General features: G+C 35.3%; 1 protein-coding gene across 2 annotated transcripts in view; it reads right to left on the bottom strand.

Moving 5' to 3' along the window:
- The window catches only part of LOC119562499 (RNA polymerase I-specific transcription initiation factor RRN3-like), a 51496-nt gene that overhangs the window by 382 nt on the left and 24374 nt on the right, over window positions 1-26740 (bottom strand). For both annotated transcript variants that reach the window (XM_037875707.1, XM_037875708.1), the window contains exon 5: window positions 14-263. In XM_037875707.1, the coding sequence (XP_037731635.1) occupies window positions 14-263 (250 nt within the window). The remainder of the gene's footprint in view (window positions 1-13; window positions 264-26740) is intronic.

The following is a 26740-nucleotide window of genomic DNA, read 5'->3' as shown; positions in this document are numbered from 1 at the left end:
GATGAATACTTACAGCTTTAGCACATAGTGGTTGAAGGGGAATAACGTTTCAAGCTTTTCCTCGGTCTTACATTTTCCACGGACGGAAACAATGGGTAGTTTACGCCGAGGGCTACTATGCAAAACTGTATAACAGTAGGCCAGCTGGTAAGTTCTCGAAACATCAGCGAATGCTGTGGCCACTGAGGCTAGACAGTATCGCAGGGGATTTAAGTGACATCCCGCGATGCGGGATAACTGCAGACACTCAAGAAAATGCAAATCTAAAAAAAAATTTTAAAAAATAACAATTTAATACTGTTGTATGACTATGTCATTAGGGCTGCTTTTTTAGTACAACTTTTAAGGCCATACCCTCACCCCCATTTTATAAAATTGTATATGAGAGTTTGTAAAAATCGGATAATCGGATCGAATTAGGATGAACCTTTACTTTAAACAGTGGTGCCCACTGGCCTGACTTGCGAGTCTGGTAGTCCTCTGCCGGCTCTCTGCCGCGACACCGACCTGTAAACGGTCATGTGGCTTTGGCAAGCGCCTTACATTTACGCACACAAATGCAAGTCTTACGTATTATTGTTTGTGTGTGGACACCACTGCTTAAGAAACTTTATCTTATCTCCCTACCCCACCCCCTTCCTATGTGACATGATGCATTAATTGATAAGAACTAAATCTCATTTGAATTTTTACAAAATATAAAAAAATTTGGGTGTTATAGTCGTTTGTGGGCGTGGCACCCTGCTGAAATAAACTAGCGCTGCGACTCGGCTAATTATCCTTATCAAGAATATATATACTTTATGGGTTCGGAAACGCTTCCTTCTACCTGGTACATACTTTCCGACGAATCTAGTATACCCTTTTACTCTACGAGTAACTGGTATAACAAGAAAGAAGGATATCTTCGTCAAGCCGAAGTTTATGTACCCTTGCAGGTCGTTTCTATCGGAGCAATGCATATACAGAGCATTCCGGTTTTTAGAAAATAAATAAAAAACAAGAAAGAAAGTTAACTTCGGCAAGCCGAAGTTTGTATACCCTTGCAGTTATAATTATTACATTTAAAAATACAAAAAATGATATTGCCAATAGTCCCAATAGATAATATGTCAAAAAACATCGAAGCTATAATTTGTTTCATATTATTTTCCCACCAATTTTCCGATCGTTCCAATGGCAGCTATATGATATAGTCGTCCGATTTTGATAAAATTAAATTCCAAATTCAGAACTAATTGAAAAATGTTATTTCCAAGCGTAGGAGGTTATATGTTTAAAAGCACCGAAGCTATAATTTGTTTCATATTATTTTCCTACCAATTTTCCGATCTTTCCTATGGCAGCTGTATGATATATTCGTCCAATTTTAATAAAATTAATTAATAATTAAAAAATGGTATTTCCAAGCGTAGGAGGTTATATGTTAAAAAACACCAAGGATATAATTTAAAAAATTCCTATGGGAGCTATAAGATATAGTTGTCCGATCCGGCTGGTTCCGACTTATATACTACCTGCAAAAGATATAAGACTTTTGGCAAAGTTTCAGCCCGATAGCTTTAAAACTGAGAGACTAGTTTGCGTAGAAACGGACGGACAGACGGACAGACGGACATGGCTAGATCGACTCGTCTAGTCATGCTGATCAAGAATATATATACTTTATGGGGTCGGAAACGTCTCCTTCACTGCGTTGCAAACTTCTGACTGAAATCAATATACCCTCTGCAAGGGTATAACAAGGAAGAACGCTATAGTCAAGTACCTCGACTATCAGATACCCGTTACTCAGCTTAAGGGACCAAAGGGAAATGGATATATGCAAGCAGCAAAGCGAGATTGAAATGCGCCACCTACCCGTGATCTCTATATATGGATATGTGGGTGGACGACAGATTTAAGCGTTATGGGCGTTAGAGTGGGCGTGGCAAGGTATTGACGAGACCAATACATTTCAGTTAAAATTTTGTATCTAGCATGAAAATTGTGGGCGCCATAGGCTTGGGCGGTTTGTGGGCGTGGCATATTCGCGTAACAAACATGCGCTGCGTACAAGGCTACGGAATCTAAATCTGAGATCCATATTCTATATCTTTGATAGTATCCAAAATATCCACGTTCATATTTACTATTTTTTGAAGTTTATGGGCGTTAAAGTGGGCGTGGCAAACTTTTTTTTGGGTCAATCGATAGGTATTGACGAGAACAATACATTTCAGTCAAAATATTTATTCTAGCATCAAATCTGTAGGAGCCACCGTTTTTTTGGGCGGTTTGTGTGCGTTAGAGTGGGCGTGGCACTCTGCTGAAACAAACTTGCGCTGCGCAGGAATCTGCATGCCTAATCCCAGTACTGTAGCTATTATAGTTTCCGAGATCTCAGCGTTCATACGGACAGACGGACAGACGGTGATCAAGAATATATATACTTTATGGGGTCGGAAACGCTTCCTTCTGCCTGTTACATACTTTCCGACGAATCTAGTATACCCTTTTACTATACGAGTAACGGGTATAAATAGTAGTAGTAGTAGTCGGTTCTGGCACGGTTTTTTATGTCGGTTCTGGTACGGTTTTTTTTATGTCGGTTCTGGCCCGGTTTTGTATGTAGGTTCTATTTTTATACCGGAAGTCGATTCTGGCACGCTTTTTATACCGGTTTTGGCACATTGTTATACCGGAAGTCGATTTTGAAACACTTTTTATACCGGTAGTCGATTCTGAAACACTTTTTAATTTTCTAGAATATTCTCCATCCTCCTTTACCATCCTCATTTCTCCCTTCTTAGCATTTTATAATTCCTACTTTATCGTTCCACTTCCCCTCCCACTTCCCCACCCACTTCCCCTTCCCAATGCACACGATCGTTGTGTCTAAAGTCTAAAGTCTAAATAAGTCTTTATTGATATATATATATATATAGTGACATATTCACATATTCAGTTATGTACCAAGATATAAGAATATGCAGCGTAGGCGATCCCACGCTGAATTAATGTAAACAATCCACATCCGGAGCAGGCAATGCGGTTTTTTAATAACATAAATCACTAATTGACGCACCCTGAGTAGCACTCTTACTCTCAAAAATATTGTATAAAATCAATATCCCAAGCGGGAGACTCGATCCCAAACTTATGTACAATCAATATCCCAAACTTTTGTAAACAAAGGGTAGCACAAGAACGATTTTTGTCACAAGAAATTAGTCTTAAGCTGAGATCAATCGAATAAAGACGTTAAACTAAATCTTCCTTAATTTATTCTCCATAGCGTTGTCCTTAGTCAACTGACGGGTCATTAGTTCGACTCATTCAAATAATAAACATTTTACTAGCGCAGTCGGTAGGATACAAATAGTATTCGAAAAAAAATAACGTCGAGTGGAAAATAAATAAAATTTTATAATTCAGTTCTCGATTAATAATTATGCGACCCTTCAACCCTCAACTTGGAATATAATTCCAATTCGGTTTTCCAACAAAAAGTGGAAGATTAAAAACAAAACTAAAAAACACAATAAGTCAAAAGGCAACTAGCAGTTACAAAAATAAAAATAATAACATGTACAATTAAAAAAAAACTAAGTTAAACAAACACTAAAACAAAACTTTTATTTTTACTGTAACAATGAAATCACAACTTTACAATAACAATGGAGCAACCAAATATAGCCGCTCCCCAAATCGTGGCGCTAAACGACAACAACCTTGCTGAAGGGTCGTCGGCAACTAAAAGACATCATGCCATTTAAGGGTGATAAAGAAACCCTCTACACCTTCATCAGCAGAGTGGACTATGTAATTTCACTCTACCAAACTAATGATGATGTGCGTCATTAGAGGATTTTACTTGGAGCCATTGAAAGAAACTTAGATTCACGATTATTGGGCCTTCCGAGCATCGAAGACTGGCCTACCCTTAAATCGAGACTAATTGCAGAATTAAAAGCGCAAACACCGAACTAAAAACTACTGGAGAACTTCGGGGAGACACCTTATAAGGGAAATCTGAGAGCATTCTGCGAAGAAGCGGAAACACGACGTCAACTACTGAATTTGAAATTGCATCTGGAAGGTAACCAACAAGATTTTCTTATTTATGTACAGGCGATCAAAGATTAAAATACGGATCAGAAAATTACCAATACAATTATTCACTATTTTGGCTCATAAAGATACGCACAAAATGAGGGAATATATGAAGAACATATTAATTTTGAATTAAATAAAAATCTAGAAATCCGTAATAAAAATGCAAACCTTATTATTATGAACAACAGTATTATGACCACAATCAATACTATGTTGATTAATGAAGGGCAACAACAGATACAATCCATCCAAAATGCAAAAGAAGAAAATCAAAATAGCTCAGAACCAAACGAAAATTTTCGGTTAGCAGCCCCGGACAACACCAGTACATAGAAATAGCATACAAAGGTTGCACATACAAATGCCTTATAGACACAGGATCCACAATAAATATGATCAATAAAAATATATTTCGTCTTCCCATTCAAAATAATAAATGTGAAGTTTTGACATCAAATGGTCCTATTACATTGAACAACTTGATTATGTTACCCAGCAATAGTATTTTTAAAACAAATGAACCATTTTATGTACACAGTTTTTCTAATAATTACTATATACTGATTGGCCGAAAATTGTTGAAAAATGCACAATCAATTATAAATTACAAAAACAGCACTGTATCCCTTTTTGATAAAATATACAAGTTAATTACTTTAATATCAGAAAAAAACCAAAATTTGTATATTCAAAAGGCACCAGAACCAATTAAAAAATCAGCTCAGGAATCAATAAAAAAAATGTATTTTGAATTATTTCGATTAGATCACCTGAACCAGTAGGACGTTACAAGGTTGAAAGGTTTATTAAGTAAATTCCAAAATCTTCAATATGAAGAAGGAGACAATCTATCATTTACAAATGCTACAAAACACGTACTAAATAAAACACATAGTTACCCAATTTATTCAAAACAGTACCCACTTGCTCAAGCGCACGAAATTGAAGTCGAAAACCAAGTGCAAGAAATGCTTAGTCAGGGAATAATTAGAGAAAGTAATTCACCATACAATAGTCCTACCTGGGTGGTACCCAAAAAAAACTGATGCTTCTGGTAAAATGAAGTATAGAGTAGTAATTGATTATAGGAAATTCCAATATTTTACTACTATCGATTTGGCAAAGGGATTTCATCAAATAGAAATGGACCCAGAAAACTGCATTTTCCACCAACAGCGGTCATAACGAATATCTCCGAATGCCATTTGGCCTTAAAAATGCACCCGCTTCTTTTCAATGGTGCATGAATAATATCCTTCGACCGTTGCTCAACAAACACTGTTTAGTGTATTTAGATGATATTATAATTTTTTCCACATCCCTTACCGAACACTTAAATGCATTACAACTAGTTTTTTCAAACTTGCAGAAGCCAATTTAAAATTGCAGTTAGACAAATGTGAATTCTTAAAAAAAGAAGCTAGCTTTCTTGGTCACATCGTAACCCCTAATGGCATAAATCCAAACCCCCTTAAAGTTAAAGCCATAGTTTCATATCCAATCCCAACAAAAGTAAAAGAGATCAGATCATTCCTTGGATTAACAGGCTATTATCGTAAATTTATCCCAAACTACGCAGACAAAGCAAAACCAATGACCAAATGTTTAAAAAAAGGAGGAAACACAGATACACAAAATCTCGACTCCATAGAAGCATTCAAAAAACTTAAAGCTTTAATAATTAGAGAACCAATTCTCCAATTACCCGATTTCGAAAAACAAAATTCACTTTAACCACAGGTGCCAGTAATTTAGCCCCTGGAGCCGTGCTTTCTCAAAATGGCCATCCTATATCCTTTAAATCACAGTGCTATCGAAAAGGAATTACTCGCCATAGTTTGGAACACTAAAACTTTTCGACATTATTTACTAGGACGACATTTTCTCATTGCTAATGACCATCAACGTCTTAGATGATTGCATACCTTAAAATAACCGAATGCCAAGTGTTTAAGTCAAAACACCAAGTTACAAGGGTGGAGAGCTAAATTAAACGAATACCAATTTAAAATCGACCGTATTAAAGGGAAGGAAAATTCAGTTGCTGATGCATTACCAAAAATTCAAATTGAAGAAAATCATCATAGTGAAGTTACTCAACATAGTGCAGAAGAAGACAATAGTAACCTTATTCATTTAACAGAAATACCAATAAACCATTTCAAGAAACAAATAATTATACCCGTTACTCGTAGAGTAAAAGGGTATACTAGATTCGTCGGAAAGTATGTAACAGGCAGAAGGAAGCGTTTCCGACCCCATAAAGTATATATATTCTTGATCAGGATCACTAGCCGAGTCGATCTAGCCATGTCCGTCTGTCCGGATGAACGCTGAGATCTCGGAAACTATGAGAGCTAGGCTATTGAGATTTGGCGTGCAGATTCCTGAGCTTCTTACGCAGCGCAAGTTTGTTTCAGTAGAGTGCCACGCCCACTCTAACGCCCACAAACCGCCCAAAACTGTGGCTCCTACAGTTTTGATGCTAGAATAAAAATTTTAACTGAAATGCATTGTTCTCATCAATACCTATCGATTGATAAAAAAAAATTTGCCACGCCCACTTTTACGCCCAAAAACTTCAAAAAATCGTAAATATGAACGTGGATATCTCGGAAACTATCTAAGATAGAGAATTGGGATCTCAGATTTAGCCTTGTGCGCAGCGCAAGTTTGTTACGCGAATATGCCACGCCCACTCTAACGCCCACAAACCGCACAAACCTGTGGCGCCCACAATTTTCATGCTAGATAGAACATTTTAACTGAACTGTATTAGTCTCGTCTATACCTATCGATTGACCCAAAAAAATATTTGCCACGCCCACCCTAACGCCCATAACGCTTAAATCTGTCTACCGCCGGTAGGTGGCGCATTTCAATCTTGCCTTGCTGCTTGCTTATCTCCATTTCCCTTTGGTTCCTTTAGCTGAGTAACGGGTATCTGATAGTCGAGGCACTCGACTATAGCGTTCTTCCTTGTTTTCATTAAATCCGATAAAAATAAAGTAGAGAATTCAACAATATTCGGTAACTCCATTACCACAATTCAATGTAATGTAATGACATTCGAAAAGGCCAAACAGGTTTTACTTATTCATTTTATTCATAGAAACATTACCATTTATAATGAGAGCGATGTAGATTTTGAAATTATTCAAATACATACAATACATACAGAGAAATTATTAATACCACCTACACTAGAGTAATTTGCAGCCTCTACCTATTTTAGAGTGTTTGTTCATACACCGAAAGGAAAATAGATAAATTAAATGAAGATCGACAGGAATTTAACATTGACAATGGATACAGAAAAGGACAAATTCAAAAAGGAAAATTAGAAAATCCATTACAGCAAATAAAAATGTAGAAAAAATAGACGAAGACCATTACAAATTTACTAATCGATGCAGGGAAACCAAATACTGCAAAACACAATTTAAGAAACATAAGATAACTAATGTCGTTGAACTCCGACAGGAACCTTCTGTACAATGATGTTGTTTCTATTATTGAAAACGGGTCACGCTCAAAAAATTCAAATAACCAACTCAGATTCCGACCTTGGCTATTTACTCTTCTCAAGCATTCCAGTTCAAGTACCGGTAGTGTATGAACATTACTGTCTAAGAATTAATTTAACGGAAATCAATATCATCACTAAATCTTTTGGTAACAAAATCACAGATTCGCCCAGAATGAAATATTTGTACAATAAACTACTGAAAGAATTAAATGGTATAACCAAAGATAATATAAACTACAAGATGAGTAACGGCCATACAACGGAATGTACGGCAAAATTTTTGGTGTGGATTTTCGATCTTGCTAGTGTGCGTCATCCGTGTAAAGCTCTTTGGTTGTATGGGTGTATCATTTCGTGTGGTCTGCTGCAATAAGGGCTCAATGTCGCATTTGTCAAACGCGAGGTGCTAATGGGCTGTAGGTCAGGGGTGTAGTCGCTCAACCGCGGGAATGGAAGGTCGGAGTTCAACTCCGACTGGGAAAAACTTTTTTTTTTTATGCAGTTGGTCTTTTTTAATTAATGGTGTTTTAAACAATGTCCATGGTTTCAGCCCATGTTTCAATATATTTTTTTAAAAATAGACGATTGAAAACATCATCGATGTTTTCCACTGCGCCAAAAAACTAAAAAGTTTATTTTTGGCTTATCAAAATGTTAGGGGACTAAATATGAAGCTACCCAAGCTTTATGCTGACTCCTCTGCATTTACTGCAGATATTTTGGCTTTTACGGAAACTTGGCTGAAACCAGAGATATCTGACTCTGAAGTTCTGTCAAATAACTTTAATGCCTATAGGACCGATCGCTCCTCACGTATTGGAGGCGGTGTGCTGATTGCCGTTACCACTAGCCTAACATCTGAAAAAATTTACTATGGTACCCATAACGAAATTTAATTTGTTAGTGTGAAAGTTTCCTTGCAATCCTTATATATTTTTGTTACATGTTCCTATATTCCACCTGGCTCTGATTTAATAATTTATGAGCACCATCTGTCTGCGATAAAATCTGTTCTATCCCTTCTTTCTAACAGAGACCTTTTAATTGTTTTGGGTGACTTTAATCTCCCTGATATTTCTTGGTCTCCTCCTACTGACTCACTTGTCGCTATACCCTTTTCCGTCCATGATTTTGTAGATGGCATTTTAGAATTATCGTTACAGCAAATAAGCTTTATACGGAATTCATTAAATAGACAATTAGATCTTGTGTTTGTTTCAGACCCGTCTGAAGTCACAATATCAAGAATTGACGCTCTTGTTGTACCTGAAGACCGATATCATCCAACAATGGAATTGACAACCTGCCTCCCATGCGTTGATACCCTCTCTCCTTTAGTTTCTCCAACTAAAATGAGATGTTTTCGAAAACATGACTATAATAAACTTAACGATATGATTTCTCAATATAATTGGACAGACTTGTACAATTTACTACTACTACTAATACTTTTTTAATGAATGCGTTCCTGATAGGCTTCCTTCAAAGCTAATCAGGTCTCCTTGGTTTTCCAATTCGCTTCAAAGACTTAAAAACCTTAAAACAAACACTTACAAAAAGTATAAAAAATCGGGTAAGCCATCTGATTTTTCAAAATATGTGGTGGCTCGATCGGATTTTAATGTTCTCAGTAGTCATTGCTATTCTATGTATTTAAGTCTATGTAAATTTTAATTTTCAAATGATCCGAAGCAGTTTTATAACTTTGTTAATGCCAAGCGTATGTCGTCGGCATTGCCTTCATCGGTACGTTTTAACTCAATGGAGGCATCGATGGATTCTGAAATTGCTGATTTATTTGCCGAGTTATTCCAAACTACTTATAGTTCGGCTGCTTGGTCAAATTCTAACTACCATAATCCCTTAAATAGGGCAAATTGTATTTTTACCCCTGCAATTACGGAAAGTTCTCTCTTAAGAGACTTAGCAACAACAACGCCAACTTATTCTCCCGGTCCAGATGGACTCCCCGGGTGTGTGTTTAAGTTTTGTGCGTCAACCATATGTAAACCGATTTTTAAACTTTTTAATTTGTCTATTTCATCATCAGTTTTTCCTACTATCTGAAAGGACTCTTTTATGCCCAGAATTATAGAATTATAGAGGTATTTCTAAGTTACTAAATTTCTCTTCTTACTTCTCATTTGCAACATTTATGTTCCTCGCTAATATCACCGTGTCAGCATGGTTTTGTTAAGCGAAGATCGACCACCACCAACCTTCTTGAATTGTCATCTATTCTAATAAATGGATTTAAGAAAAAATACAGACTGACCTTATATACACAGATTTAAAAAAATGCAGACTGACGTTATATATACAGATTTTAGTAAGGCTTTGACTCTGTCAACCACTCTCTTCTCTTATTCTATTAACTTTAATTTCAATTTATTTGAATGGTAGGACTCAGAGGGTTATATTCAAGATCACTGCTTCAAAATTGATCTACGTGACATCTGGTGTGCCTCAGGGTAGTCATTTACCTCCCTTGTCCGTCCTATTTTGTTTTGGAGTCCTCAATATTAAGTGCATATTGACCGTATTGAGTCGGTACAAAACAAAATTTCTTCTTTTTGCCCTTCGTAGTTTGAACTGGGATCAAAACGTAAGGCTACCTTTCTATCAGAGTAGATTACTATTGTTTAATTTACCTACACTTGTAAATCGTAGAACAATGCTTGGTACTATTTTTATGCAAAATCTTATTAGAGGTGATATTGATTCTGTTGAACTTGTAAACCGCCTAACTTTCAATGTTCCTGTTAGACTAACACGAAATTATTATCCCCTAAATTTGCCACGATGTTCATCAAATTTTTGTCTGCACGAGCCCTTTCGCGTTTTTTGTAATAATTATAACAACCTTTATCATTTAACTTGCACTTCAACTTCTATCCCGTTATTAAAGACTAATATTTTAACTCATTTGCTTCATTCTTAGTTGCTTCTTTTATTTTCATTTGTGTCCCGTTTCTATTGGTTTTTTGTATCTTCCTCGCGAACTCGCATTTTTTGCCCAAATTGATAAAAGGGCCCCGCGCGTAACAAGCACGTGCTTGGTGTCGTTGGGCCATTTGGTTGTACTGCTCGTAGTGCATCAACGTCCATCATATATTTATTTAATACTCAATCGATGTTTTGGTCGATTGTTTGTGTCGAATGTCGATAATAACGATTTTTCATCGTGGTTTGATGAAAATGATGAGTGCTATGCACATAAAATGCTAATGTTAGATAAATTGATTAGAGTTTTGGTGTACAAATATTGTAAGTGGCTAGACTCACCAGACAAATGTAAGAGTAGCAATAAGCTTGATATACTTCGTCATAAATAAATAAATATCTGGGGATCTTGGAACAGTAAAGCTTTAATCTATTTATCGAAAATTTGCATTTAATATGCAAAGCACTCACCATATTCATCAAAACATAATAAATAATCGTTTTCTCGAGTACACATTACGCTTTGAGTCAAAGTGAATTGCTTATTGTGTCATATTTTTATAGTTATTAGATATTTTTTTAAAACCTTTGATATGTAATATACACAAAAAAAATATATCTATAGAAGCGATTAATTCCTAAAATTCCAATTGGAACATATAAAAGACATTTTCGGCTATAAAAACATAATTTAGAATAATAAAATAAATAAAAAAAGTCTATCAAAAATATTATTTAAAAAAAATAATCAAAAAAGTACAACTAAAAAATATTAAAATAAAAAAAAACTATGAAAAATAATTAAGTTGTATCCAGCCTCAGAGTAGAATGAGTGGAACAGAGTGGAACTCAAATCCATTATCCACGGGTCACCAACATACGCAGAGCGCCACAGCCCGCTTATACACAACATGAGCAATGCGTCTTTTACATCGATTCCTTTTCGTCATCATAATTCAAGAATCGACAATTGAGACAAAAATTGAATTTCGACTTTTTCACAGCGCGTGAACGAGATAGCAAGAGAGGGGGAGAGAGAAGGAAGCAAAGCAACGGCATTCTAAAAATAGATTCCCATACGTGCGAGTCTTGCTTTGCAAAAATTACGCCGCCTGTGTACATTTTCTTACTCCTCGTTACGCATCTTGGTATTTTATAGTCTTTGGTATAACTATTCATCAGCAAAATAGGCAGAAACGTGGACTATTTGACATAATAAGTTAATCCCTTAAATTTCTTTTTGGCACACTTGATGAAAATTATAGAGTCAAAAAAACCTAAGAATGTAAAGACTTCGTCGTCTTTCTGTCAGAGCGTTTAAGCTCGTTGTCTAAGCTAGCCGTGGAGCACATTTCGAAGGGGAACTTTAAGTTCGTCAAACAAAGAACTGATGGAGACAACTATACTCTCAACTTTTATCAAGAAGAGGAATAAAAACGAAATATAATAAAATTTATATCAATATTGACAAGCAAAAAAAAAACAAAAATGGTTGTTGTTAATTGCGAATTTTGTGGAAGAATTTTTCAGTATAGCGCCTATTAAGGCGGCACATAAATACAAGCATAACAATAACAATCATGTGTCTAGTAACAATCCTACGACTGGTAACAATCCTACGTCTAGTAACAATGGTTCGGCTAGTGAAATACGTTATTGTGATGTCTGTAATCTAAATGTTGCAAAAATTAGTTGGTCGCACCACTTACGCACCAACTCGCATAAACAGTTATCTAGTGCACAAATAAGTGATAACTTAAGGTTTATAAGAAGTGCATTTCGCAATCGCATTGAAACGTATATAATCACAAATTCCAATAAAGAATGCTTGGATATCGCATTATTTCAGCAATAAATTAAAGAACAAGTGATCAATTTATTCCGAAACGTTAAAAAACAACACATTAATATAAAACTTAATTTTGAACAATTTTGCAATTATGTTTTAATAAAGAGGGTGAAGATCATTACCATATCAATCTTGAGTCATTTCAAACGAAAATGCAAACTTGAAATCAAACAATGTGTGAGAATGGAAATCTAAATGAAACAATCGATGATTTATATAACCATATAAAAAATGAAATGATTGAATTTCAAGAACGAGACAGTGGTTGGTCATTAATTAAAATAGAGCATTTGGACGTGAATATAAATAAATATCAGCCCATAAGGGGTTCAAATTACATTTGTTTACCGAGCAAAATATTAAACAAAAAAGCCTGCATCAATGTGTAAAATAAAGATGTTTATTGCTTTAAATGGGCATTAATATCGGCTCTCGTTAAAGTTGATTATAATAACTATATAAACGTAGAGGCACTCACAACATTAAATCGAATATAATAACTATAAATAATAATGCATCGTTAAATTTTAGTGGGTTAAAGTTCCCCACACCGGTTGATAGCTAAATACCTTCAAAGAAAATAATCCTGAAATTAGTATAACTGTGTTGGGAGTAGACATCGATGGAAGCACAATAATCGGGCCATATTATTTTACCAATAATAAAACTAGCAATGAATTACTCTCTATATATCTACTACTTCTCGAGAAGGATGATAAATATCAATATTTTTTTGGATAAAAATATTTCAAAGTAACTTTTAAATTAAAAAATTTAAAAAAAATATATATATATATTTCCCTCTCCTCCATTAGATTACTTAGAAAACAAATGACGAAAAGAGAGGAAAAATGCTTCTATTACTATGTTTATGCTATGAATTTCATGCATTATCCAATGCATGAAATTATAAAAGCCACTGTTTATACAACACAGACAATTTCATGAAATGATGTTAGTAAAGCTGTCAAATTTTTCGAATTTGATATAGAGCTCTATAGAGTAGTAGGCTGTGAAGTAGGCTGCGCTTCAGCATTTCGTAAATTGGGACTGAATTCATAGTCAACTTTCGTGTGTTATCGAATTCATGAAACGGTGTTTATGCACACACGAATTTGCTCATTTCATGAATTGATTTCATGAAATAGGCATAGCATAAACAGAGTATATGTAATGACTGTTTTCAGAATTTCGATGATAGCAGCAAACTGGATAAACATAGTCTGGAGTGTAATAAAATTGTAACTAAGATGCAGTCAAATAACAATTCTATATTAAGATTTAAAAATTTTAAAAATCAATTAGATGTTCTTTTTGTCGTATGTGCTGATTTTGAATGTATTTTGGAAGGGATAGATATTTAAAGTTCGGATAACGTAAATCTAATTCAAAAGCATATACCGTATGCAAATAGTTATTATATAAAATGTTCATTTAATAAAAATGTGTATATATATCGAATATATATATGAAGATTGTGCATCGCATTTTATAGGCAGCATATAGAGATTGTTTAATGTTGTATGAAAATCACTTAAAGATAAAGATGCCGTTAAATCCGCTATCAATCGAACAATTAAATTAATTTCACTCAGAACTAAATTGTAGTATATGTGGAAATTTATTCACTGATAAATGTAAAAAAGTTTTAGATCATTGCCACTTAGCAGATGAATATAGAGGTGTGGCTCATAACAACTGTAATATAAACTATCAATTGCCAAAATTTTTCCATAATCTCTCAGCATACGATTGTCATTTATTTGTGAAAGAATTATCAAAAATTAATGGTGAAATTTCTATAATACCACACAGAGAAAATAAAATACCAAAACTGGTCATCAATCGGGTATGTTTCCCTATCAATTTTGATCCCTTATGTTGCCATATCATATTCATATATTCGAACATATAAAATTGATATTTTCGAACATGTCAATTTGGTATATTTCATACCAGATTGATATGCGCACATATTAAGGTTGTGACCAAATTGCGGTATTTTTGATAATTTCAAATTTTTAATTTCAAACTGATATGCTTTCATATCAAACTGATATACTTTCATATCAGATTGATATGTTTGTAATATCAATATTAATCAGTTTTGTTTTTACTTTTTTGCATCTTATAAACAAATATTTATTGATAACGCATAAAGATCGCTGTAAATATTTATTTTTAATATATTTCGGACCAATTATAAAAATAATTTCAGGACTTAGCAATAAATGACCGATCACGCTGTACTCGGATGCCTCCTGTAGCTTTGCCTCAGCGCTAGGAAGTCCTTCTTCTGTCCTCGATAGAAGTTTCCCAGCGAAGTGGTGGACGCCAATTTGCCCAGTTTGGCATCTTGGCCAGCCATTTGACTTTGTGTAGCGCAGTGTGTGTAGTCAGCCACCGAAAAGCACGTTACAGTGTCCAAGAAATAAATATATTAGAATTAGACAAACATCAAGTACAATTGAAAATGAGATACTTACCATTTGTAAAAAAAAAAAACAACATATGTAAATGTTTCACTTTTGTACACTTACACTTGTCGTCGAATGTTAGAGTGACCGCGGCAATTCAGTCATAAAATATCTTTAGTACCATACTAAATACCATAAATACACAAAAAATACGAAGGCACAGCCATACTTTTTTATCGAAGACTTTTCGATGTTACGTTTGATATGAAAAACATATCAAATTAATACGAATTTATATTAATATGATGCAAAATCATATCAATTAGAAATGTTGATATGAATCCGTATCATATCGATATGAATTCGTATCAATTTGTTATGTAAAAGATGATATGTGAAAATTGAGGAGACAATATCAAACGGGTATTGTTCTGTGCACTTAAAGAGTTTTGTATATTCATATCAAAGACAATTCTGATAAGAAAAATGAAATTTTGGAACTTAGAATTTTAGATTCATTTAGATTTATGTCTTCCAGTTTAGACAGCTTAGCAAGTTATTTAAAAGAAGAAAATTTATGCACGATAAAATCATTTTTCGGAGAACCGGACAAATTTCAAATGGTTAAACGTAAGGGCATATTTCCCTATAGCAATTTAAATTCAGTTGAACGATTGCAAGATACACAATTACCGCCACGTGAAAATTTTTATAATCATTTAACTGTTCTGAAGAGAGTTATGAGCACGCGCAAAACGTTTGAAATGTCTTCAATTGTGAAAATTGTTTGGATTATTTATTGCTATATTTAAAGATAGACGTGCTTTTGCTTTGCAACATCTATGAGAATATTAGAAGTGTGTAAAAAATGTATAGTTTAGATTCATGTCAATATTAAACAACTAAAATCGAATTAAACCTACTCATCGATATTGATATGTAAAATTTTATAATGAAAGGCATTAGATGTGGTCTTGTAAATAAATAATAAATGTAAATAATAAATACCTAAAGAAGGATTACGATTGTGAAAAAGAATCAAATTATATTGTATACTTAGATGTTAATAATTTATATGGGTCCGCCATGTCACAGGCTATTCCATATAAAAATTTTAAATGGGTTGAAAAAACAAAAGAGAGAAAATCTAAACAAATTTGATTTAAACACGTGCGTAGATGATCAATCATTGGTTATATTTTAGAGGTAGACTTGGAATACACTGAAAACTTACACAGCCAGCACAATGATTTACCATTTTGTCCGCAAAACAAAAAAAATTTAAATATGCAACAACCAAAATTGATTGCAGACTTGATGAACAAATATAATTACATAATTCACTATAGAAATTTGCAACAATATCTTAAACATGGAATGATTTTAAAGAAAATTCATCGAATATTACAATTTGATCAAACTGGTTGGCTTAAAAAATATATTGATTGTTAATGTGTTTGAAAAGAATTTTTTCAAACTCCTAAACAATGCAGTCTATGGCAAGACCATGGAGAGTGTTGACAAGAGAAAAGCAATTAAATTAGTGACCAGTTGGGAGAGTAAAAGTAGAAAATAAGGACCTAGGGCACTTATCGCAAAATTTAATTTTAGGTATGTATTACAATTTACCGATGATATGTTCGCAATACAAATGAAAAATGTGCATGTTCTTTATGATAAACCTGTCAGTATTGGTTTCACCGTTCTAGAATTATCAAAATACAGTACAGTTTTCACTATGACTATATGAAGCAGAAATATCAAGAAAATATCAATTTAATGTATGTATCTATGAGACTATAGTTTTATATGATGACAATCGTTTTGAAATTGATCAGCATTTCGATACATCATAATATGTTGAAGATAAGGTTTTTAGTTTACCATTAATAAACAACAAAAAATTAGGTATGATGAAAGATGAATGCAAGGGGAATATAAAAAAAGAATTTATTGGACTGAGAGCTAAAATGTATTCGATACAAATCTCTAATGTTAATAATGCTGAAACAACACCAGCAACAACAACAACAAAATTAAAGGCGTTAAGGCGAGTGTGACTTCCAAATTAACTATTGCCGATTTTCGAAAATGCTTGTATAATAAAATAAAACAAGTTGGAACAAATTTATACGCATACAAAAGTCACCCTAAACTATATAGATGATAAGCGCTATGTAAAAGAGAATAATATAGACACTCTTGCTTGGGGTCATAAAGACATACCCTAAGTTAAGCTAAAATAAAACGCATACACACAAATATGTAAACAAAAAAATTTTATATTTTTTTAAATATCTTACATTTTATTTTTTCGAAATAAAAATTTGAAACATAAATGACCACATTTATATGGATTGAATTTTTGCCCATTTCTATAGTTATATTCAATGGGTGGTTTTTAAAAATTCACAATTTCAATAGGCGGATCCAAATCTCCAAAACTATCGTAGTATTCTTTATTATTTCTATTTTTGAAATACAAGTATGCTACCCAATGCGTGCCACTACCGCTTTCGTTATATAAATTTATTATCCCACATTCGTTGACCCATGGTTTCTTGGGGAGACGATTACGCATAAAAGCACCACGAAAGTTTCTAAAATGCTGTTTACCAAAATCAATTAAATCAGTATCGGTAAGTTCTCGTTTGGGTAGCATATCTATTAGTTTTTTGCTGAATACGTCCATATAAAATAGTCCATAGCCTTTCTTATATGGCTTCAGGAAAAGTCTCTTTCCCATCGCAATTGATTTCATGTATCGGTTATGTCGTGTCGCTTCAGATAATTGCTCTTTACCATTTTTGACATCGTTTATGGCTTTAGCAATATCTGATCCACCACTAGCAAGACCGCCAAGTGCACCAAGTGCAGTCAAAATTGGTATCAACGGTAGGAATCCACCAATTTTTGGTAATGGTATCACTCTCGGAATATTTGGGGTATTGCTCGCTAAGCCTAGCCGTCTTCGTCGTTGGCCCCGATGAAAACTTGGTGGGATTGATTGTTGAGATATCTGAATTGCTTCATTGATACTCTTTGGATTTCTTCGGCTCAAAATTCATCTCGTTTGAAACGCAATGCTTGCGAATGATTTTATTTTTTGCTTATTGACGTCGACGCTGTTTTTTTTTATTAACTGATTTCCTCTTACGACGTTGACGAGATTTGTTATTAGTGATGCCTAGACCGAAGTTAACTTTTGTTTTCATAGCGTATGTCACAAACCAAGCAGCAGAGCGTTCTTTTAGGCCACTATCACACACGTTCGCAGGCTCTTTCAGCTAATATATCATCGGCCTGATGTCGATTTTTCAAGTCTTTGAATTGTGAATATGCAATATCGCGTTCTCGATACGCTGCATCTAGCGGATTAATCCCTTTGTCACCGCGTTTCAAACGCTCTGCAAGTTTTGTGCCTAGTCCACAAAACTTATATTCTGGTAAATGAAGTTCAATAGGTAGTTTGTTAATTAAGTTGTTGACGAATCCACTACCAGTTCTATACTGATTCGAATTTAATTTATGTTTATAATTTATACGCATTATTTATTATTTGAATTATTGTATATGTATTTGTATGTCTGTGTATGACTATTCTGTTTCGATGACAATCGCATATTAAACAAAACGAACCCAAATATTTATAGTATTTTCATTAGTAGTTGATAAAATTTGGTTTATAAAAAAACAACAACAACAATAACTACAACATAAAAAACAAGGAAGAACGCTATAGTCGGTTACGGGGTCTAAATCCTTTAAATATCAGCATATTATAAAAAATGTATTCAAACCGAAAACACATATTATCGGCAAAGATTTGGTTACAACAAAATCTTACTTAAAGGAGGATAGAGGATACAAGTATTGGGATGATCCGAATGAATTAATCGAGAGATTGCGTTTACTATTAGCATCTGAGAGTGCTAGAAATACCAATCATAAAAACGAAATTATTTCCATTATAGAAGAGCTTAGAGAAGCAAATATAATAAAATGAGTTAGATTAAAAAATTTGGTGAAAGCCCTTTGCGCTCGAATTCCGGTTCCGGGAACGGTCTGAAAAAAATATCTTAAATCGACAAGAAAAAACGAATATTGATTTAAAGTGCATGAGACAGAGCATAAATATTATAAACAGCAAAATAATTCAATTAGAAATAAGTCTTAAAACATGTCGCTGACAATGCAAATTTTATAAAATTAACGTTTGAGGATTACTCTCAAATTATTTGTTCTATATACTTAGTACTTATATACTTAGGTTAAGAGGCATTACAATCAAATATTCAACGTCTTGAATTTTTTTTTTGCAAAAAATTAAAGTAACGTTACCAATTATTAAATTTTAAAAAATAAAAAAGGGCGACAACAACAGCAACTTGAATGATTATGTAATGAGGGCTATCGATATTTATACCCGTTACTCGTAGAGTAAAAGGGTATACTAGATTCGTCGGAAAGTATGTAACAGGCGGAAGGAAGCGTTTCCGACCCCATAAAGTATATATATTCTTGATCAGGTTCACTAGCCGAGTCGATCTAGCCATGTCCGTCTGTCCGTCCGGATGAACTCTGAGATCTTGGAAACTATAAGAGCTAGGCTATTGAGATTTGGCGTGCAGATTCCTGATCTTCTTACGCAGCGTAAATTTATTTCAGCAGCGTGCCACGCCCACTCTAACGCTCACAAGCCGCCCAAAACTGTGGCTCCTACAGTTTTGATGCTAGAATACAAATTTTAGCTGAAAAGTATTGTTCTCATCTGTTTACGTCAAAAGGGCGTTTAATTTCAGGAGGCAGTGTCGAGCGGCAGTTTTATCCAGATGTCTACATCTCGCACGCTCGCACTGCCGTCCGCTCTCCCTCTTCATATCTCCCCTAAGTCTCCGCACCTATGCACGTCGCGCAAAAAACCCCAAGGTACCGCCGAGTTTTTTTGCGTACCCTTCGTTCTTGGGACATCATCTTTTTCAGCTATCAAGCTACCCCGGCCCATCATTTTGGTCCTTCGAGCCGGATTTTAAAATCTTAGGATTTTCCTCTCCTGGAGTTTCCTTTGATTTTTCCCAGCAGGCTTGAACCGCTCCAGATAAGATCCACTTACTATATTTTGCTGGTCATACAGCCAGTTTTTCGAACCCTATTTCGACTAACTTTCTGTTTGATATATTGTCTAAGTCCAAAAGTGATTAATCCGACCCAACGGCAATAAATATATTTATTTCAATTCCGTTATTTGTGCCCGGCAATATTCCAGTTTCCTTTGCCCACAATTGTACACTTGAAACAATTCTAGTAAATATTTCAGTGCTACTATTTAACTGAAATAATTCTCAATTATTTTCAATTCCAATTGTCTGTAAAATATAACTCAGCCACAGTAAAAAATTCCCGATCATAAAATTTTCCCTAAGATTTGCACTCCCTATTTTTTACTGTGTTCCAGCTGCGTGTGTATATTTACATAAATATTCTAGTACAGTCCACTCTAACTACTCTTTATAATACAGTCCACTCCAACTACTTTTCTCGACCTACAAATACGGCTAAATTATTTCTAAAATTAAAAATAAAATTACAATATCCACAAATTTACTCCAGCAAATCGTCTGCAATTTAGTTGTGCAGGTGACAAACATAAGCGAAGTCTTTACAATTCCCGCAGCGTTATTCCGCTATTCGCACCCCATATATGTACATATGTACAGTGTACATACATACGTATATCGACATTTTTGCCAGTGCACAGTGGGTCAAGGGCTCACAATAAAAGTTCCTTCCAAGCAAACAAAATTTAAGTCCGTAATTCTTTACATAAGTCCGACCATCCGATATAATAAATATTTATTGACTTAGCCTATCCGACAGTGTGACCGTATATATTTACAATCTTGATTGGTTCAAAAATTCCAATTGGATTCTAGCCCGTTTCCTTACTTCTGAATTAAAATTTTTTAATTAATTTACGTCATGACAACATCAGTCAAATCCGCTTTAAGGGGGTATTCTAGTCTAGAAATTAAAAAAAATCTAAAAATTTTTTTTTTCATAATTCGATAGTTTAGATATTCAAAACAAGGGAGAACGCTATAGTCGAGTACCTCGACTATCAGATACCCGTTACTCAGCTTAAGCGACCAAAGGGAAATGGAGATATGCAAGCAGCAAAGCGAGATTTAAATGCGCCACCTACCGGCGGAAGACAGATTTAAGCGTTGTGTGCGTTAGGGTAGGCGTGACAAATTCATTGTTCAATAGAATAAGTTAGCCGCGCACTTTGCTCTCTCTGAGCGCCGGCAGTGCTTTTCTCTTTGCCGCTAAGTTCGGCCGGCAACTATTTACATACACACACATACACGCGTAAAAACATTTCGCACTGTCTGGCTCTGACGTCATAGCTTTTTTTCTTGGGAGGTTTGTGGGCGTTAGAGTGGGCGTAGAAAAATTTTTTTTTGGTTCAATCGATAGGTATGGACAAGACTAATACATTTCAGTTAAAATTTTCTATCTAACATCAAAACTGTAGGAGCCACAGTTTTGGGCGGTTTGTGGGCGTTAGAGTGGGCGTGGCACTCTACTGAAACAAACTTGCGCTGCGTAAGAAGCTCAGGAATCTGCTCGCCAAATCTCAATAGCCTAGCTCTCATAGTTTCCGAGATCTCAGCGTTCATCCGGACAGACGGACAGACGGACAGACGGACAGACGGACAGACGGACAGACGGACATGGCTAGATCGACTCGGCTAGTGATCCTGATCAAGAATATATATACTTTATGGGGTCGGAAACGCTTCCTTCTGCCTGTTACATACTTTCCGACGAATCTAGTATACCCTTTTACTCTACGAGTAACGGGTATAAATATCTCCCTAAACGAATTTTTCAAAATTCAAATTATTTTTAAAATTATGGCTGATTAAGAGAATGTAAGTTATACGTGCTATTCTATCAGTTAGACTGCCTGAAATTTAACGTAAAACTTTAAACGCGTTTTTCTCCAAACTACTTTTTCTGATACGGTAGCCATAATATTTCAAGTTCTAATCAGCCGATTTACTTAAAATTTGGCATGAATATTCTTTCAATATCTCTCTATCGCATGAACCAACAAAAATTAAGAATTTAAAATTTGTAATATTTTTAAAAAATTCGATAAAATTAAAAAATTAGTAAAAAAAATCGACCTTTTTTTGAGTGGCCGCCATTTTATGAAAAAATTTTTTTTTTTAGTTTTGCTGGTTCATGACATAGCGACATTCGTACCGATTAAGAATCTTTTTTTTTTTTTTTTTTTAAGATGACCACAAGGGTAGAAATCATGGCGACGAGGACACGGCCCTTTTTTTCCCCCTCTACTTCAAGGACGCATAACTCGATAAAAAAAAAATTTTTTTTTTTAAATTTTATTTTATGTACTCTTCTAAGTTAAATAAACAAATGATAAAAAACCCGACACTAAAAATATCAATTGTTTAGTTTTAATTAATTGTTAAAAAAGGCTCGAAACTAGAGCCTCTAGACTAGAATACCCCCTTAACCCGATTTATGGCCACAGCTGACTGTCTGATCCACTTTGAGGCCACTGTGAACGCTCCAGGTGCTCCTACCCCAACGTTATCCGCCTGTAAAATCCGACGCGATCACTTCAATTCCTTGTGGCAAACGGTAAAGGCAGCATACGACATATGCTCCGACTGTATTATAGCTGCAGGCGAGGGCGCCGCAGACACGAAATCCATACTAAAATGCAAGTATAACCAAACGTACTCCACCTATGAAATGTTTGCCGCGCAGCTCATGAAACAAATCCAAAAAGGCTCCTCCCAAATACCTCAAGCGCCAGTAGCTCCGTCCCAAAATCCCACGTCTTATGGCTTTCGGCTCCCTCCTATCGACACAGAGGTTTTCTCTGGCGATTATCTTCGCTGGCCGACTTTCCGGGAAATTTTCACGGCAATATACATAGACAATCCGAGACTAACGCCCGTTGAAAAATTATTCCACTTAAATTCAAAAACAAGTGGCGAAGCTCATTCCATAGTTTCGAGATCCCCACTTACCAAACCTAACTGAGCGTTTCGAAAATAAGCGATTGCAGGTGAACATTCACCTGAAAACACTTTACAATGTGCAATCCATAGCACAGGAGTCGGGAGCAGCCTTAAAGGAACTTCAACGCACTTTTCAAGGTTGCTTAACTTTCTTAAAAGTATCCGGTGCTAATATTGAAAATTGGGACCCTATCCTGGTTTATATGTGCTCGGCAAAACTACCAAAGCTCACCCTCTCATTATGGGAGCAATCCGTCCAAAATAAAGCTGAAATTCCTACGTGGCTTGAGCTTGATTCCTATTTGACGGAGCGCCATCGAACTCTTGAGGCCGTCGATAGCTTCCGATCTGCCAATTTCCTCCACGTCCAGTCCAAAGACACAAATCGAGTGGCAGAATTTCTAAAAATAAATTTCTTCAACACAAGGCTATTCCCGATACCCAAAGGCTGCGATCTGTGTTCGAAGAAGAACCACCCCGTGCGTATATGTCCACGCTTCCTACAGATGACGGTAGACGATCGCCTAGCCTATATCCAAAGCAAGCAGTTGTGCTCCAATTGCTTTGCAAGCAGCCATCCATTCCGGGATTGCTCAAGCGATCACAACTGTCTCACTTGCCAAGATCGGCATCACACATTGCTGCATCGAAACAGCGGTCCTACTACGTCCTATTCAACGCAAGTTTCCGTACAAAAAGTTCCTCCTAAGAATACTCCATCCAAATATTGGGTTCCATACCCCGCCTTGGATGGCAGACGTACTCGAGGTATTAAATCCTACCAAAACCGAGTCTGCCAAGACAATGTCTGGCGGAGAATGTTTACGTCAAAAGGGCGTTTAATTTCAGGAGGCAGTGTCGAGCGGCAGTTTTATCCAGATGTCTACATCTCGCACGCTCGCACTGCCGTCCGCTCTCCCTCTCCATCTCTCCCCTAAGTCTCCGCTCCGCTCTGGAGCGCTTAAGTTAAGTTAGGCTTAATGAGTTCTTATGTCGAAGTGTACCTATAAACACCTATGCCATAGAGTAAGAATCTATATAGAGACACCATTTGCTCTGCCGCTCTCTTTTGAGACTTTGCCAATGATGCCACCTAGGCGAAAACAGATAATTTCCCTACCTTTTTAAAAGTTTTATGGGAAATTATATATGGCGAATTCGTATTACTTTTGAACGGAGCATCCGATTTCGACAGTTGAGGTGTCATTCGACGCGTATACGCGTAAGTGAGAATATAACTAGGTTAAAAGCGGGGGGTATTTATCCCCACCGGCCCCAACAAATCAAATTTTCCAAGTTTTCAATTTTACACTTTCACAACTCTTTCTCCCAAACTAATTGATTTTCTTAAAGTCTTGGTATGCAATCCTCTTCGTTCTCTCGTAACCATCGAACAATTACTGTAGATTTTCATTTTTTCGTGTATATATAGTAGTCGCCTTCGCACACCCTCCTGGTGCGCTAGAGATATTTATTTATTTCTCTATTTATTTATTTCTCTATTTATTTATTTCTCTTTTTCTCTATTTCTCTATTTATTTATTTCTCTATTTATTTATTTCTCTATTTATTTATTTCTCTATTTATTTATTTCTCTATTTATTTATTTCTCTATTTATTTATTCTCTATTTATTTATTTCTCTATTTCTCTATTTATTTATTTATTTATTTATTTATTTATTTATTTATTTATTTCTCTGTATATTTATTTCTCTATTTATTTATTTCTCTATTTATTTATTTCTCTTTTTCTCTATTTATTTATTTCTCTATTTCTCTATTTATTTATTTCTCTATTTCTCTATTTATTTATTTCTCTATTTATTTATTTCTCTATTTATTTATTTCTCTATTTATTTATTTCTCTATTTATTTCCCTATTTATTTATTTCTCTATTTCTCTATTTATTTATTTCTCTATTTCAGCCCGATAGCTTTAAAACTGAGAGACTAGACGGACATGGCTAGATCGACTCGTCTAGTCATGCTGATCAAGAATATATATACTTTATAGGGTCGGAAACGTCTCCTTCACTGCGTTGCAAACTTCTGACTGAAATCAATATACCCTGTGCAAGGGTATAAAAATAATGAAAGGTAGAGGGCGAAGGGAGCTACCTTGAGGAAGTCCAGATGTCGCTTTATAAGGATGGGATAATGCACAACCTACTTCAACATGACAGCGTCGGCTATCCAAATACGATGCTATCCAGTTAAGAAAAGAGGAGTGAAAGCCAGGTTTGGAAAGTTTAGCCTTTAGGGCAGTGTGACAAACCTTGTCAAAAGCTTTGGCAAAATCTGTGTAAATCGTGTCCATCTGTAAATGATCCTCATATGTATGCATACAGTGATTGGTTAAAAAAAGCCAAGTTGGTCGTCGTAGATCGACCGGGCATAAAGCAATATTGATTAGGTTCGATGTAAGACCTTATTAAGAAAGATATTTTTTTGAAAATTATTCTTTCGAACAATTTAGCTATGTTGCTGATTTTAGCAATTGGCCTATAGTTAGAAATATCAAATTTACTTCCTCCTTTATGGACCGACAGAATTTGAAGGGGTAGGTAAAGACTGGCAATACAATTCTTAAGGAAGAATGAAGAAATTCCATCAAAGTCAAATCTTGGCGAATCATCAAAATAACTAATTGCTTCAGAAATGTCATTATACGATATGTCCAGGCTTCCAATGTTGCAAATTTCTGAAATTGAATTAAAGTTTCCAGGTCATCAGAAGGTTCCATGTTCGAGGAAAAAAAGGCAGCAAACAGATTGACGATATCGGCCTCGGTGGAAGCAACAACATCACCATACGACATTGTTGAAGGTATAGACGAATGTGATTTTTTTGTGTTAACAAAGCGCCAAAACGCCTTAGGGTTGGCCTTCAAACTATGCTCAACTTCACAAATGTATTGGTTATATAGAAATATATTTAAAAACTCAAACTCACGTTTGTGCTGCCTATATCTTTCACCATCGGTAGTATTTGTTCCTAAGGTTTTTGAGTTTTTGCAGTACCTTAGTATACCAAGGAAGCCTGTAGGAACCCCGTACCTTGGAACGGACTATGCTGTCAAGAGTATTTCTAATCGTTGAAAGAAAGGTTTTATAATTAGTTTCAATGCAAGGGTTCGATAGCAGGGCACCCCAATTTAAGGATAGCAGGCAATCCCTTAGGGAACTCAAACTCAAATATATATCTAGGATTAGAATCATTGAATGGCAGAAAGCTGTAAAATTCGATGTTTAAGCACAAGGATTTGTGATGTACAACACAATTTGAAATCGTAAATTCAGCCAGAGTTACGTTAGAATGAACAATGGAATTAATAAAGATTAACTTAAGAAGCTTATGCAAATCATTGAAAATATTATTAATTTGGGTGAGGACCATACTAAAACAGTCATTATTTTATGTGAATGATGTACATTTCCGGGCACCATAGCAGATGCTTGTGGGTCCCACGTCCAGAAAACAGAGCTGAGGTTGAAGTCTCCTGCCACACCTATGCCATCAGAGTCCTCCAAGCTGGCATGTATGTTAGAGATGTTGTTTAAGTGAGCCTGGTAAAGCCCAGAATCACTGCCAGGTGGAACATAGGAAGCCACAATCGATATCTTCCCGGATGAGCCAGACACCATCACCGCCAATTGGTCCAGAAGGGAGTCATCATTAAGGAGTCGAATTACAGTGCAACAGAATTTACGGCTAACAGCCACGATGACACCACCTCCTCTCTCGCACTGCATTCTGCCGAAGTCTCTTTCTTTACGAAAAACTTGGAATAATTTAGGATCGAAGAATTCATTCGAACTTAAGTTAGAATTTAGCCAAGTCTCA

The sequence above is a fragment of the Drosophila subpulchrella genome, unplaced genomic scaffold (genome assembly GCF_014743375.2).
Source record: "Drosophila subpulchrella strain 33 F10 #4 breed RU33 unplaced genomic scaffold, RU_Dsub_v1.1 Primary Assembly Seq53, whole genome shotgun sequence".
NCBI classification, from domain to species: Eukaryota; Metazoa; Arthropoda; class Insecta; order Diptera; family Drosophilidae; genus Drosophila; species Drosophila subpulchrella.
This window is presented reverse-complemented; position numbering and strand designations above follow the sequence as displayed.